The following is a 15,520-nucleotide window of genomic DNA, read 5'->3' on the forward strand; positions in this document are numbered from 1 at the left end:
AATATGCCATGTTTCAATACATTCAATTGAATTTGAACTTGTTTATGTAAGTCATTATGGCACTCTATGAGGCCTGCAAGGAGAATAAAAGTTCTGTTGAAAGCCTTATTCAAGAGCTTAGCATTGTGTATTTTGAAATGAGTGCCTCGATCAGGCACTGTATTGTGGCTTTAGTAGGTGAGACATATAGAACCTCGATTTCTATTTGGGTATCTGTGAGGTAAGAGATTCCCAGCATTATTTACCCCAAAGAGGGTAACTATGGATGAGGAATTTTGGTGCCATTGGCCATACCAGACAACTAGACCATTAGCAATGAATGGTCCAAGAGAATATAAAAATGTGCAGATGAGGCCTACTGTTGGCCAGGGCATCCAAGGCTATGATGACTGCTTGAGATTTGGTCAATTGTGCTGACTCTTGGGTCCCATCTTTTATCAAGGACATCCTGATTAAGGGATGAAAAGCAGCAATTCACCAGCAAGTTCCATCATATGTGATGGTGATGATATCATCCATAAATGTATGAATTCTCATTGCTGTTCACTGAGTTGACCCCAAGGGTTCCCCAGGTAACCAAAGACTTTGGAAGAAGGATGACCTCCTCTAGCACTGTGGCATCTGGCAAATGGACTGAAGATAGAGGGGGCCACTACTGCCTACAAATGTGATATTCCAGAGGCCTGGGCTTGGTTCTGTTCCATAGCAAGGAGGCTTTAGTAGTTGTGCTGAGCTTGAAGGATGCTACTTAAGGACCAAAGAATAATGGGAAGCTGAATATTGAGGGCCACAAACTCAGGACCTATGAGAGATAGTCTTTGTTTCTGGCATGTAGCCAGTGATTACCACTGTAATGGTAGCTAGCACAGCATAAAGAGGAGCAGTTTGTTTCATCAGAAGCTCAAGGTCAACTTATGGCCATCATGAGAAGTCCAGAGTTTCTAGGAGGAATGAGAGGAAGTTGCTAAAGCCTTCCTAATAAGGAAGTTTCTTGGGGACACTAACAGGAGGGACTGTTTTATTATAACTTAAGACAGATTTTTGGGCCTTTTGTTGGAGGGGCACCATTCAAAGGTGGGCTGATTTGCAAGTAATAGTATAAGTAGGCTTAAATAAAATTTGTAAACAAGGATGATGTAGTTTGTACGTTTGTCCCCTCCAAATCTCATATTGAAATGTCACCTCCAATGTTCAAGGTGGACCTACTGGTAGGTGTTTTGGTCATGGGGATAGATCCCTCATGAATGTCTTGGTGCTGTCCTGTGGTAATGAGTGAGTCCTGCTCTATTAGTTTGCATGAGAGCTGGTTGTTTAGAAGAGCTTGGCATCTCTCTCTTCCTCCTTCTCTTGCCAGGTGATGCGCCTGTTCCTCCTTCATCTTCTGCCATGAGTAAAAACTTTCCGAGGCCTCACAAGAAGCCAAGCAAATGCTGGTACCATGCTTGTACATCTGCAGATCTGTGAGCCAAATAAACCTCTTTTCTTTATAAATTACTCAGCCTCAGCTATTCCTTTATAACAATGCCAAATGGACTAACATAAGGATGATGTTGCCTCCAGAACCCAAAAACACCTAAAGGATGTTGGGCTTGTTTTAATGTTGTAGGTGCTGAGAGTATCAATAACTTTTTCTTGATAATGTAAGAATAGAGCAGCTCTCAGTTTAGCAAATAATTTTCAGGAATTTAGCTGAGGTAGCTGGCCTAGCTCTATGTGGGTCAATGGCCTGTCCTCTTTTCATTAATTCTTTTATGAACATTTGTATGTCCTAAATTAGTATGTCAAATACATCTCCTTGGAGGAAGATGTCATGAGTGTAAGGTCATACCTGTGTTCCTGGAGAAAACTGGATGCAGCAGTTAAGATTTTGTCTGCAAAGATTGTGTGTGATGGCAGTGTCCCTTCAGAGATGAAGGCAAACTGGCTGAGAGGCTGTTGAAATAGGCATGGTACAGAATTGATTAGTCAAATGTATAGTAGTAAAATATTTACCAAGTGCTAATTGAATGGAATCAGTAATGTCAGTAACACGGGGTATGGAGGCCTTACTGGATGAGACTCCGGTATTAAGTTTGCAGGAATCTACTATGAGGCATCATGCATTCTTTCCAAGTTTAAGAACAGGCCAAATTGGACTATTAAGCAGAGAAATGGGATAATCACCCCTTCTTTAACTAGGTCTCATGTCACAAGTTTCAATCCTTGAAGGCCTTGTTTTAATTTACACTAGGCTGTATTAACCCTTTTAGCTGAGAGGATGGACTACGGGATCCTATTTTGTCAAACAATTCATAAATGCCAAAGACTTCTTTTAATTCATTATTTATTGGGTCAGAGCATCCATGCCCACTATGGGAATTTTAGGGCAATGGGTGCTATGACAATAGGGAATTGAGCAGGACAATGGCTCTTACGGTTAAGGTGAAACATATGTATATGTCCTTTATTTTATATTTAGGAGCTCTCCTACATTTAGTTTAAATTTAAATTTAAATTTAGTGAGATTGCTATAAATTATAAATGTAAGTTGAGCCCTGGTATTGATGTAAGGCCATGAAAATTGGCCAATTTGTGCATTTCAGATGTTAAAGTTAATTCAGAACCTATGCTGCAGAGGCACAGAGGCAACCAGACCCCTTTTAATCTTTATGTTGCATAAATTCTTTTAGTACATTTTGTCCAATTGGGCGAAATTGTAGAGCTCTTCAGTTTTTTGTTTCTTCCCCTTGCATCCAGCTTTTTAAATTTTTTAAACAGAGTTTCGCTCTTGTTACCCAGGCTGGAGTGCAATGGCGCCATCTCGGCTCACCATAACCTCTGCCTCCCAGGTTCAAGCAATTCTCCTGCCTCAGCCTCCTGAGTAGCTGGGATTACAGGCATGCACCACCACACCTGGCTAATTTTGTATTTTTAGTAGAGACGGTGTTTCTCCATGTTGGTCAGGCTGGTCTCAAAGTCTCAACCTCATGTGATCCACCTGCCTTGGCCTCCCAAAGTGCTGGGATTACAGGCATGAGCCACTGCCCCAGCCACATCTAGTTGTTTTTTTTTTCTTTCCTTTTTTAAAAACTTAATACAAACTTGTATTAATTCCAGCTAGTTGAGTGAATGCCATATTCCAATGAGGTCATTATGTTAATACACATGGATTAATATTCAACATAAGACTCTCCTCTTTTTTAACTTTGCAAACGCTTCTTTTATAAGACAAATCTAGCATTCTTTTTAAGTGCAAATTTGAGTTCTTCCTTTTTAAATAATTTATTTTGTCAATAGGCAGATACTTATATTTTTATTGTATATAACAGGATATTTTGAAGTATATATACACTGTGAAATGGTCAAATCTAGCTAATTAACAAATGTATCACTCACATAGTCATCATTTTTCTGCTGAGAACACACAACATCTACTCTTTTTACATTTCTCAATAATACAACATATCATCATTAACTGCTGTACAATAGATCTCTTGAAATTTATTCCTCCTATCTAACTGTAATTAGATATCCCTCCACCAACATCTCCCCACTCACCCCTCCCCACTAACCACTTAGCCTCTGGTAACCACCATTATACTCTCCACTTCTATGAGATCGATTTCTTTAGATTCTACACATGAGTAACTAGCCTCTCTTCCCTACTCTTCTTTCTTCCTCGATACAAGTGACCGCCAATGGGGCCATATATTGTACAGGGTAGGGTCTTTCCCCTGAGAGATCTACAGAATGAGGGCCAATGCCTATTTGAGAATCCAAGCAATTGGTTGGTCACAAGGTAAGAGTGCTTCCTTCAAGTCTAGTGTGAGTCATGGCTTATGTTGGAATTGAGACAAATGATTCAAGCCAAGATGCACAGATAGGTTCAGGCAGAGACACATGACCCAGTGATACATTAAGGAGGGCCCCAAGCCTGTCCTTCCTCCCTAAATGCCAATTAAATACTTAAAAAAAAACCCAAAATCTAACTTAGGCCAGTTAAATCTGTAACAAAGGCTCAATAAAATTTAGCAAATGTAGTACAAAGCAGCACAGCTCAGAGTCAGCTAGTAAGCTGGAAACAGCTCAAAGTGCGTAATTGCTAACAGGTGGCAAAGCCTATTAATAAGCTAACCTAAGATAAGACAGACCCCAGTCATTGTCTAGATATCATGCTTTCTGTGCTAACTGTTGTGATCATTCCACAGAGTCAGGATGAACTCTTACCCAAAATTTGACTTGAATGTTAAGACTGCTTATACTAAATACATACCAAGAGGGCATGAAAAGAAGCATTACATAATAAGGCTTTCTTGGAGAGCATGACAGATCTCCCAAGCTGGTCAAAAAATGGCTTGAGCAACCAGGAAAAGGAGACTGGCTTGGAATTTTTATGGTAGTTAGATGGTGAGGCTGGGATGAGGGTTCCCACATGCAGGAAGGGGCTTATGTGGCAATAAAGAAGGACATAGCTAGGGCTTCTTATTAGCTTGCCCAGATGTGGGGCAGAAGGGAAAGAGGTGAGGTTTAAAAGCTGTCAGCAATCAAACATCAAAAAATGTAACGAGCTCTTTTCTAGTTCCATATGAATTTTAGAATAGTTTTTTCTAATTCTGTGACAAATGACATTGGCAGAATGATAGAAACAGCATTTAAAATCTGTAGATTGCTTTGGGTGGTATGACCATTTTAATGATATTGATTCTTCCAATCCATGAACATAGAATGTTTTCCCATTTGTTTGTGTCACGTATGACTTCTTTCAGCAGTGTTTTGAAATTCTCCTTGTAGCGATCTTTCACTTCCTTGGTTAGCTGTATTCTTAGGTTTTTTTGTTTGTTTGTTTTTTTCATTGTGAATGGGATTATGCTCTTGATTTGGCTCTCAGCTTGAGAGTATATTGGTATACAGATATATTACTGATTCTTTTACATTAATTTTGTATCCTGAAACCTTACTAAAGTCACTTATCAGTTCTAAGCAATCCTAAGCAAGAAGAACAAGGGAGGAGGCATCATGTTACCTGACTTCAAACTATACTACAAGGCTACAGTACCCAAAACATCATGGTACTGGTACAAAACAGACACATAGACCAATTGAACAGAATAGAGAATCCAGAAATAAAGCTACACACCTACAACCAATGGATCTTCCACTAAGTTGACAAAAATAAGAAATGGGGAAAGCACTCTTCATTCAATAAATGGTGCTGGGGTAAATGTGCAATATACAGGAGAATGAAACTGTACCCCTACCTATCACCATATACAAAAATTAACTCATTATGGATTAAATACTTAAATGTAAGGCCTAAAACTGTTAAAATCCTAGAAGAAGACTCAGGAAATGCCTTTTTGGACATTGGCCTTGGCAAATAATTTATGAATAAGTCCTCAAAAGCAATCACAACAAAACCAAAAATTGACATGTGGGACCTAATTAAAGAGCTTCTGCACAGCCAAAGAAACTATCAACAGAGTAAACAGACAACCTACAGAACGGGAGAAAATATTCACAAACTATGAGTCTGACAAAGGACTAATATCTACAGCCTATAAGGAATGTAGACAATTGAACAAGCAAAAAACAATCTCATAAAAAGTGATAAAAAGACACGAACAGACTCCTCTCAAAAGAAGACATACAAGCAGCAAACATATTTTAAAATGCTCAGCATCACTAATCATCAGAGAAATGCAAATCAAAGCCACAATGAGATACCATCTTATACCAGTCAGAATGGCTATTATTAAAAAGTCAGAAAACAATAGATGTTGGCACGCCTGCAGAGAAAAGGGAATGCTTATACACTATTGGTGGGAATGTAAATTAGTTCAGCCACTGTGGAAAGCACTTCAGGAATTTCTCAAAGAACTGAAAATAGAACTACAATTTCAGTCAGCACTCCCATTACCAGGTATATATCCAAAGAAAAATAAATTGTTCTACCAAAAAGACATATGCATTTGTATGTTCATCGCAGCACCATTCACAATAGCAAAGACATGGAGTCAACCTAGGTGTCCATCAACAATGGACTGGATAAAGAAAGTGTGGTACATATACACTATGGAATACTACGTAGCCAAAACAAAATGAAATCATGTCCTTTGCAGCAACATGGATGCAGCAGGAGGCCAAGATATACAAAATTGTAGGCCATAAAACAGTCTCAATTTTAAAGGATTCAAATCATACATATGTTTTCTGACCAAGTAGAATTAAATCACAGTCATTTCTAGGAAATCTTCAAACATTAGGAAACTAAACAACACATTTCTGAGTAACCGATCCATCAAAGAAGAAATCAAAAGACAAATAAGAATGTGTTTTGAATTGAATGAAACTAAAAACATAAGTCAATATTTATGGGATAAATTTAAAGCAGTACTTAGAAATTTACAACAATAATGTATGTAATAAAAAAGAAATATCTCAAATTGTTTACCTCAGCCTCCACCTTAAGAAAACAGCAAAAGAAGAACAAATTATTCATAAATCCTTGTAGAATACTGAAGGGGGGAGAATATTTCCCAACTCATTCTGCAATACCAACTTTACCAAAACTAATAACAACATTACAAGAAAGCTACAGACCTGTATTTCTCATGACTATATGTGAAAAACTTTTCATAAAATTTAGCAAATGAACCCAACAATATATGAAAAAGATAATACATTATAACCAAGTAGGGTTGATCCTAGGAATATAAAGTTGATTTAACAATAAAAAATCTGTGCATTAATATTTTATTATACTAATATTCTAAAAACGTATGATCATATCAGTAGTTTCAGAAACAGCATCCGACAAAATCCATTACCCATCATTCATAAAATTGCTCAGCAAACTAGAACTAGAAGAGACTTCCTTAAACCTAATGAAGAATATCCATGAAAACCCTATAACCAATATCATATGTAATGGTTTTGTGATGGAAACATTCTAGTTCTTGATAATGGGTGGCGATTACACAAAAATACATATTTGTCAAAACTCATCGAACTGTCCACATAAAATTGGGTGTAAGTTTCTCTAAGGAGAGTATTGGCCAGAATTCTGCCCACTAAGTGAAATAACCAAATCAATTTTTGGATCTGTATAGCTGGCCCTTGGGCTACAGCCACAGTGGCCCAGCTGACATCATCAGGTTTCATCTGCTGAACCATCAGTGAACCTGGTCTAGATGTTTAGGGGAAACTGTAAATCCAGGGCCCCACCTGAGCCAGTGGCTTTGTTTTTGGTGGCAGAAGAAAAACGTATTGCATAAATTAATGGCTACCCAAATTAATGGCTGCCACTTTTTATGCAAAACCAAAATGATGCTAAGACCAGGTCAGATGCACCACTAAACACACTATTACCATTTGGCTAGCAAGGCCTGTTGGTTTAGGCCCCTTTCAAAGCATGCTGAATAAAAGACTAAGTAGAATCCCAAAGTGAAGTACATTTGGTCTTTCACACTCAAAAAAATTAAAATCTAGTAGGGGATCAAAGAGAGAGTTTTTTCTTTGATTGACAAAGGAATTGAGTGTTGTGAATCTGCCCACATAGTTTTTTTTTTTTTTTTTTTTTAGATAGAGTCTTGCTCTGTTGCCTAGGCTGGAGCACAATCTTGGCTCACTGCAGCCTCAGCCTCCCAGGTTCAAGCCATTCTCCTGCCTCAGCCTCCTGAGTAGCTGGGACCACAGGTGTGCGCCACCATGCCTGGCTAATTTTTGTATTTTTAGTAGACACATAGTTTCCCTGTGTTGGCCAGGCTGGTCTCGAACTCCTGGCCTGGCAAGCAGGTCCTTGAATTTGTCAGGGTTTGTCAGCCACTCCTGTTAGTAGAGGTGTAATAATACCATAGTCAGAGCCACTGAAATTGAGGATTTTGATTTGCCAACCAACAGGGCATCACCTGTATCTTTGAGCAAAACTTACTGTGGGGAAAAAGGTACCATGATCTTACACATAGGGCACTCAGCCAATTCAATATATAGTCATGTGCCACATAATGACATTTTGGTCAACAACAGACTACATGATATTGTTTGTCTCTATGTCCCCACCCAAATCTCATCTCAAATTGTAATAACAAAGGGCAGAGGCACTCATCCACCCACCTGTGGTAAATGGCAAGGACTCCTCTACATGTGGCAATGCCCTGAATGGGAAAATTTCCCTTGACACTTTATCATCATTCACAGTAAAAGTGTGTAACACATCAATTTCATTACACACACTTAGCAATAGATGGTATAACAGTAGTATTCATGTATCAACTAACAATGTGAATACACTCAGAAACGTGTCATCAGGTGATTTTGTCATTGTGTAAACATGTACTTACACAAACCTAGATAGTGTGGCCTATTACACACCTATGCTATAGGATCTAGCCTATTGCTCCTAGGCTACAAACCTGTACATCGTGTTACTGGACTAAATACTGTAGGCAGTTGAAAGACAATGGTAAATATTTGTGTATCTAAACATAGAAAAGGTACAGTAAAATATGATATTATGGTTTTATGGGACCACCATCGCATATTCGGTGTATTAGTCCGTTTTCACACTGCTCTAAAGAACTGAGACTGGGTAATTTACAAGGAAAAAAGGTTTAATTGACTCACAGTTCTGCATGGTTGAGGAGGCCTCAGGAAACTTACAGTCAAGGTGGAGGGCAAAAGAGAAGCAAACACCTTTTTTTCAAGGCAGCAGGAGAGCATGGGTGAGTGAAGGGGAAGTGCCACACTTTTAAACCAGCGGGTCTCACTCACTATCACGAGAACAGCACGGGGGAAATCTCTCCCATAATCCAATCACCTCCCACCAGGCGCCTCCCTCGACATATGGGGATTACAATTCGAGATGAGATTTGGTTGGGGACACAGAACCAAACCATATCATGTGGTCTGTTGACCAAAACATCATTACGTGGCACATGACTATATATTGAATTGGCAGAGAGCCCTATGCATAAGATCACTTTAACTTTTTCCCCACAGTAAGTTTTGCTTAAACCATATTAATTGATTTCAGGTTTTTGTGGAGTTTTTTTTCCCTACCAGAACACAGACTCACCTTCACCTGCGTATGGGGGGCGGGGAAGGGGTGGGGCACAGATGCTCCAACAGCCGCCAGTTTAACCTTATTTTCAGACCAGGTGCATAGGGACAGCAAGGGAGCAAGAGGGCCTCGCCTATGGGATAAAGCTGGAGTAACAGGAAGCCCTTTTTTTTTTTCTTTCTCTTCCTCATCTCGGGATTGGTCCTACTTCCTCCTGTGTACTTCCGTGCCTCCAGAAAGCTCCTGGCACAGGGACTTTTTTCTTTCTGGCACATGCTGCTATAGCTCTACCTGGGAGCCTTTGGTGCCTGTGTCTAACAGAACCATGAAACTTTGTGTTCTTCACCTGCCTGAAGTTCCCAAACATGCTGGTCTTCTTCCTTAAAGCAGCTGAGGTCATCCCCTTCTTCCCCATTTCCTCACCGCTAAGGGAGAGTGAGCGACAAACAAAGCACTGTTTGAGTGGTTTCGATCCTGCCTGTCACAACTCAGCCTCTGAACAGTTATTAACAGGTAAGACAAGGGGAAGACCATTATTAGCCATTTCCCCTCCCCAACCCCTGCCTCATACCACTTGGATGAGGGCATTGCCACCGAAGTCCAAGGAATCATCTCATATTCCCTAACCCAGCCTTCAGGGTTTTCTTTTCCTTCCTCTTCCGGAAAGCTATGTCTCTGTCAGCATCCCATTCTCATTGTCAAAATTGGCAGAAACAGTGCAAATTCTAGGATTTTACCCTACTTACAAGCTGTCAAGTTATCCTACCACAGTTTTATAGACGCTGCCAGAAGACTCCTAAGTCAGAAACAGGGGACTATATTATTTATAGTAAAGCCCTATTGAACCAGCAATTTTCTTCAGAGAGCAGAGTGGGGGGCAAGGTTTCCCCCAAAGGGGTAACTGCTACTTTTTACTGTAAAGATGAAATACTGCTGGAGCCAGGATGTCCATGTTCTTGAATCTACCATTTCCATTTTACAAGTGATGCTTGTTGGGCCCTTTCTACCTTGTTAGTTGCTGAGGCCAAGTTGACCCACCTCAAGATGGGAAAAAGTCAAAGAGTCACAAGGTCTCCACAGCTTGAGTGTTCATTCTTGAGAAGAGCTCAGCAGTTACTCAAGGTAACAGCTACTTTTCAAAAAGAGTGTACCTGATAGCTAGGTCAGAGGGAAACAAGTCCAAACCCCCAAAGGGTGTCTTCAGGCAGTGGCTCTAATCAGTACAGAGATTCATAGCTCAAAAAAGTCATTAGGATTGCAGGGCCCCTAACATAAGCTTGCTGGACAGCTTCTAACTCAGTCTGTTGGACTGGGCCCTACTAAAAGGATGCCAGTCTGTAGGTTAGCCAAGATTAAGGCCATAGTCAGGCACATGCCACCTCCTATACCCAGAGCCCATCAAGGTGCTGGGCCTCCTCTTTTGGTAGTTGGGGTGGAGGTAGGCGGACTGCAAAAAGGCAGTAGTTTTTCTTTGACTGCCAAAAGGACAGCCCATTATGAATCTGCCCAGATAGACGCAATAAACTTTATCTGGTAAGCAGTCCACCTAATTTTGTCAGAGCTTATCAGCCACCACTGCTAGTGGAAACATGGTAATACCACATTCATGACTATTGAGACTAAGGCTTTTGACTTGCTAACCAATAGGACATCATCTATAACGTGAAACTTATGGATATCAGAGGGTACAAGTATTCAGGTTAAATCCCAACCCACCCACTGGTGGAAAATGGTAGATGACTAGGTATCCTTAAGGGAGTACTACAAATGTTTACAAACTGATCTTAGTCCTCAGATGTCAGTGGTGTACGAAAGGCATGCTGATAATGTCCAAGATAGCAAACCAAGAGTCAGCTGTCTGTATAATGGATTCAGTAAGTCACAATGTTTGGAACAGCTAAGGTATGGAGGCAACAAATGAATTCAGTTGGTAATAATGCACTGTAAGTCTCCAGCTCCATTAGCAAATTTTACTGGCCATACAGGAATGTTGTATTTAGAAAATGCATTTCTTAATTTTTCTGCTGCCTTTAAGTCCTAAATGAAGGCCATGGTTTCCCTTTGTCCTCCTAGGATTCTATAAATTTTTTTATTGAACCATCTGGAAGGGGACATGGAGACAGGTGAGTAGTGATTTGTATGTCACACTAGCACTTCTTTACACATGACTCTTCCAATGATTCTGATGTTTATGAAATGGAGATGATCCAGCATATAACACATTAACTCCTCACATACATTCAGATGTAGGAACAACAACAGTTGTTGTTAGGTCAGTTAAATTGGCCTAAAGAGCCTCACCTGTAAGGTTTAGTTCCCTTCTCCATTGTGAACTATGCCCAAATCCCATGAGCTGAATCTAGGTGACTTTTCCTTCCTTCCTGGGGTAGGAAGAAGCTTTGCCCACCACCAGCAAAGCTGCACCACCACTGCCATGAACTCTGCCAACCTAGGCCACTGAGATGCAAATGACACAAGCACAGATTACAGCTAAAGAAACTACATGGTGACTACACTACTGTGTACATCCAGAATCAAATCCAACATACCCTACCTGAACCAACACCCAAGACCCATCTAAACAAATAAGTCTTTCCCTACAAAACCTTCCCCAAAAGATGTGACTATTACACCAGATATGTAGAAATCTACATAGAGACATATCAAGCATGAAAAAGCAAGGAAACGTGACACAAAGGAACACAATAATTCTCTAGTAACAGACCCGAAGCATAAGGAAATATATAAAATTCCAGAAAAATATTCAAAATAATAATCTTAAAGAAACTCTGAGATACAAGAGAATACAGATTGATGATTCAATGAAATCGGGGAAAAATCATGATTTGAATGAGAACTTCAACAAAGAGATAGATATCATTAAAAAAAGAACCACAGGAATGCTATGAATAATTAAATGAATGAAATAAAAAATACAATCAAGAGCTTTAACATCAGACTAGACCACGCAGAATTTAAAAATTTCTGAATTTGAAGACAGGTCCTTTGAAATAACACAGGCAGACAAAAAAAAGTCTTCACCTATCAAGTATAACCTTGAAAGTAAATGAATTAAATGCCAATTTAAAAAACATACACTGGTTGAATGGATAAACATAACAAGATGCAAATATATGTTGCCTAAAATAGAATCACTTCACTGGCAAACACTTGAAAGCAAAGAGATAGAAAAAGATACTCCACACAAACAGAAACAAAAACCAAGCAGGGATAGCTATACCTATATCAGACAAAACAGACTTCAAGTAAAAAGCTGTCAAAAGAAACAATGAAGAACATTATATAATAATAACAAAAGGATCAAGTCAGCAAGAGAATAACAATTGTAAATATATATGCACCCAATACCACAGCACCCAGATACATAAAGCAAATATTATTAGATCTAAAGAGAGCGAAAGGCCCCAATACAATAATAGATGGAGACTTCAGCAATCCACTATCAGCATTGGAGAGATCACCTAGAAAGAAAATAAAAAAGAAACATTGGATTTAAACTACAGCATAGAACAAAGGGACTTAACAGACATTTACAGTACATTTCACCTAACAGCTGCAGAAAATACATTCTTTTCATCAGCACACAGAACATTCTTCAGGAATGACCATATGTTAGGACACAAAACAAGTCTCAAAAAATTTTCAAAATTGAAATCTTATCTAGTCTCTTATCTGACCACAATGGAATAAATCTAGAAATCGGTAAGAGAAACATTTAAAATTGTACAAATACATGGAAATTAAACAACATACTCCTGAATAACCACTGGGTGAAGAAAGAAATTAAGAATTAAAGTTCATTGAGGGTCAGGCGTGGTGGCTCATGCCTGTAATCCCAGCACTTTGGGAGGCTGAGGCGGGTGGATCATTTGAGGTCAGGAGTTCAAGACTAGCCTGGCCAACACGGTGAAATCCCATCTCTACTAAACATAGAAAAATTATCTGGGCGGTAGTGGCACATGCCTGTAATCCAAGATACTAGGGAGGCTGAGGCAAGAGAATTGCTTGAGTCTGGGAAGCGAAGGTTGTGGTGAGTCAAGATCGTGCCACTGCAATCCAGTCTGGGCAACAGAATGAGATTCTGATCTCAAAAAAAAAAAAAAAAGACAAAAGGAAAAAAAGAAGAGACATCAAAATGGATACCACAGAAATAAAAAAAAAATCATTATAGACTACCATGAACAAGAACGTATCAATAAATTTGAAAAACTAGAGGAAATGGATATATTCCTGGAAACATACAACCTACCAAGATTGAACCAAGAAGAAATAGAAAGTCTGAACAGACCAATAAGAAGTAATGAGACTGAATTAGTAGTAAAACATCTCCTAACAAAGAAAAGTCCAGGACCAAATTGCTTAACCTCTGAATTCTACCTAAGTTTAAAGAAGATTAATACCAATTCTTCTCAAACTATTCCAAAAAATTAAAGCAGATAAAACTCCTTGTATTAGTTTGTTCTCACACTTGTTATAAAGAACTACCTGAGACTGGGTAATTTATGAAGAAAAGAGGTTTAATTGACTCACACTTCCACAGGCTTAACAGGAAGCATGGCTGGGAGGTCTCCAGAAACTTACAATCATGGTAGAAGGCAAGGAAAAGCAAGCACCTTCTTCACATGGTGGCAGGAGAGAGAGAGAGGGAGAGAGAGAAAGAAAGAGACACACAGAAAGAGGTGCCCACACTTTTAAACCATCACATCTCCCGATAACTCACTCACTACCATGAGAATAGCAAGAGAGAAATCCTCCCCCATGATCCACTCACCTCCCACCAGGCCCCTCATCCAATTTGACATTAGATTTGGGCTGGGACGCAAATCCAAACCATATTACGCTTCCTAACTCATTGTATGAGACCAGCATCACCCTGATACCAAAAGCAGACAATGACACAACAAAAAAAGAAAACTACAGGCCAATATCCCTGATCAATGTAGATGCAAAAGTCCTAAACAAAATGCTAGCAAATCAAATCCATTAATACAACATGATCACGTGGGATTTATCCCAGGAACTCAAGGATGGTTCAGCATGTGCAAACCACTAAACATGATACATAACATCAACAGAAAGAAAGACAAAAACTGTATTATCTCAATAGATTAGAAAAAGGATTTGATAAAATTCAGCATCCCTTTATGATAAAAATTCTTAATTAGGTATAAAAGGAAAGAACCTCAATACTCAATTCAATGTATTTAATACAATTCAGTATACAATTAAGGCCATACATGACAAACCCACAGCTAATATCATACTGAATGGGGGAAAAGCTTTCAACTAAGAAATGGAACAAGACAACACCACACCACCCACTCTAACTACTTTTATTCAACATAGTACTGGAAGTTCTAGCCAGAGTAATTAGGCAAGAGAAAGAAATTAAGGGCATCCAAATTGGAAAGGAGGAAGTCAAATTATCCCTGTTTGCAGAGACATGATCTTATACATAGAAAAATGTGAAGACTCTACCAAAAATTCTTAGAACTGATCAATGAATTCAGTAAAAATGTAGGATACAAAATCAACATACAAAAATCCAGGAAGAGGAGCCAGGATGGCCAACTAGACACAGCCAGGAAGAGCTTCCTTCACCAAGATAAGATCATCAAGAAGACCAGCACACTCCAGGCAGATCTTTGGAAGGAAGACATTGAGAGTGGATGGAGGGAGAATGCGGACTCTGGTTGAAGTGGGAGGAAGCTGGGAACCCCGCATGGGGTTGCCAAGCACAAGGACTCATTCCTGGCCTCAAGCAGCTTCTAAGGAAAGGGTAGGTTAAATAGGTATAGAGTGGCCCACTCTCAACATGGATCTCCAGAATCCTAGCTGCAGGTGACCCCATGACCCCCACAGACATTTGAGCTGGCAGGGAGAGCTGCTTGGAGAGTTGGCTCAACATTACTCATCATCAGAGAGAAATGCAAATCAAAACCACAATGAGTTAACAACTCACACCATTCAGAATGGCTATTATTAAAAAGTCAAAAAACAATAGATGCTGGTGAGGCTGTGGAGAAAAGGGAATGCTTATATACTGTTGATATAAATGTAAATTACTTCAGCCACTGTGAAAAGCTGTTTGGAGATTTCTCAAAGAACTTGAAACAGAACTACCACTTGACCCAGAAATCCCATTACTGGGTATATACCCAACGAATATAATATTCTACCAAAAAGACACATTCATTTATATGTTCATCACAGCACTATACACAATAGGAAAAACATGGAATCAACCTAGACTCCCATCAGTGGTAGACTGGATAAGGCAAATGTGGTATGTATATTCCACGGAATCTGATGCAACTATAAAAAAAAATGAAATCATGTCATTTGCAGAAACATGGATGCAGCTCAAGACCATTATCCTAAGGGAATTAATGCAGGAATAGAAAACGAAATACTACACGTTCTCACTTATAAGTGGGAGCTAAACATTGAATACACCTGGAT

At 39.3% G+C, this 15,520-nt stretch overlaps 1 protein-coding gene and 1 long non-coding RNA gene across 10 annotated transcripts in view; one reads left to right on the forward strand and one right to left on the reverse strand.

Annotated features, from left to right (window-relative positions):
* C2CD6 (C2 calcium dependent domain containing 6) overlaps positions 1-15,520 on the reverse strand; it is a 176,813-nt gene that overhangs the window by 79,667 nt on the left and 81,626 nt on the right. The window contains exon 12 of one of the 8 annotated variants that reach the window (XM_017946790.1): positions 1,829-1,932. The exons of the other annotated variants lie outside the window; for them this stretch is intronic. Within the exon in view, the coding sequence (XP_017802279.1) occupies positions 1,904-1,932 (29 nt within the window). The 3' untranslated portion in view covers positions 1,829-1,903. Of the gene's footprint in view, positions 1-1,828; positions 1,933-15,520 lie in introns of those variants that run through there. 8 annotated transcript variants of the gene reach the window in all.
* The window catches only part of LOC116269184, a 90,817-nt gene that overhangs the window by 55,330 nt on the left and 19,967 nt on the right, over positions 1-15,520 (forward strand). The window contains exon 3 of one of the 2 annotated variants that reach the window (XR_004176620.1): positions 9,274-9,331. The exons of the other annotated variant lie outside the window; for it this stretch is intronic. This is a non-coding gene — a long non-coding RNA (uncharacterized LOC116269184). Of the gene's footprint in view, positions 1-9,273; positions 9,332-15,520 lie in introns of those variants that run through there. 2 annotated transcript variants of the gene reach the window in all.

The sequence above is a fragment of the Papio anubis genome, chromosome 10 (assembly GCF_008728515.1).
Source record: "Papio anubis isolate 15944 chromosome 10, Panubis1.0, whole genome shotgun sequence".
Classification (NCBI taxonomy): Eukaryota; Metazoa; Chordata; class Mammalia; order Primates; family Cercopithecidae; genus Papio; species Papio anubis.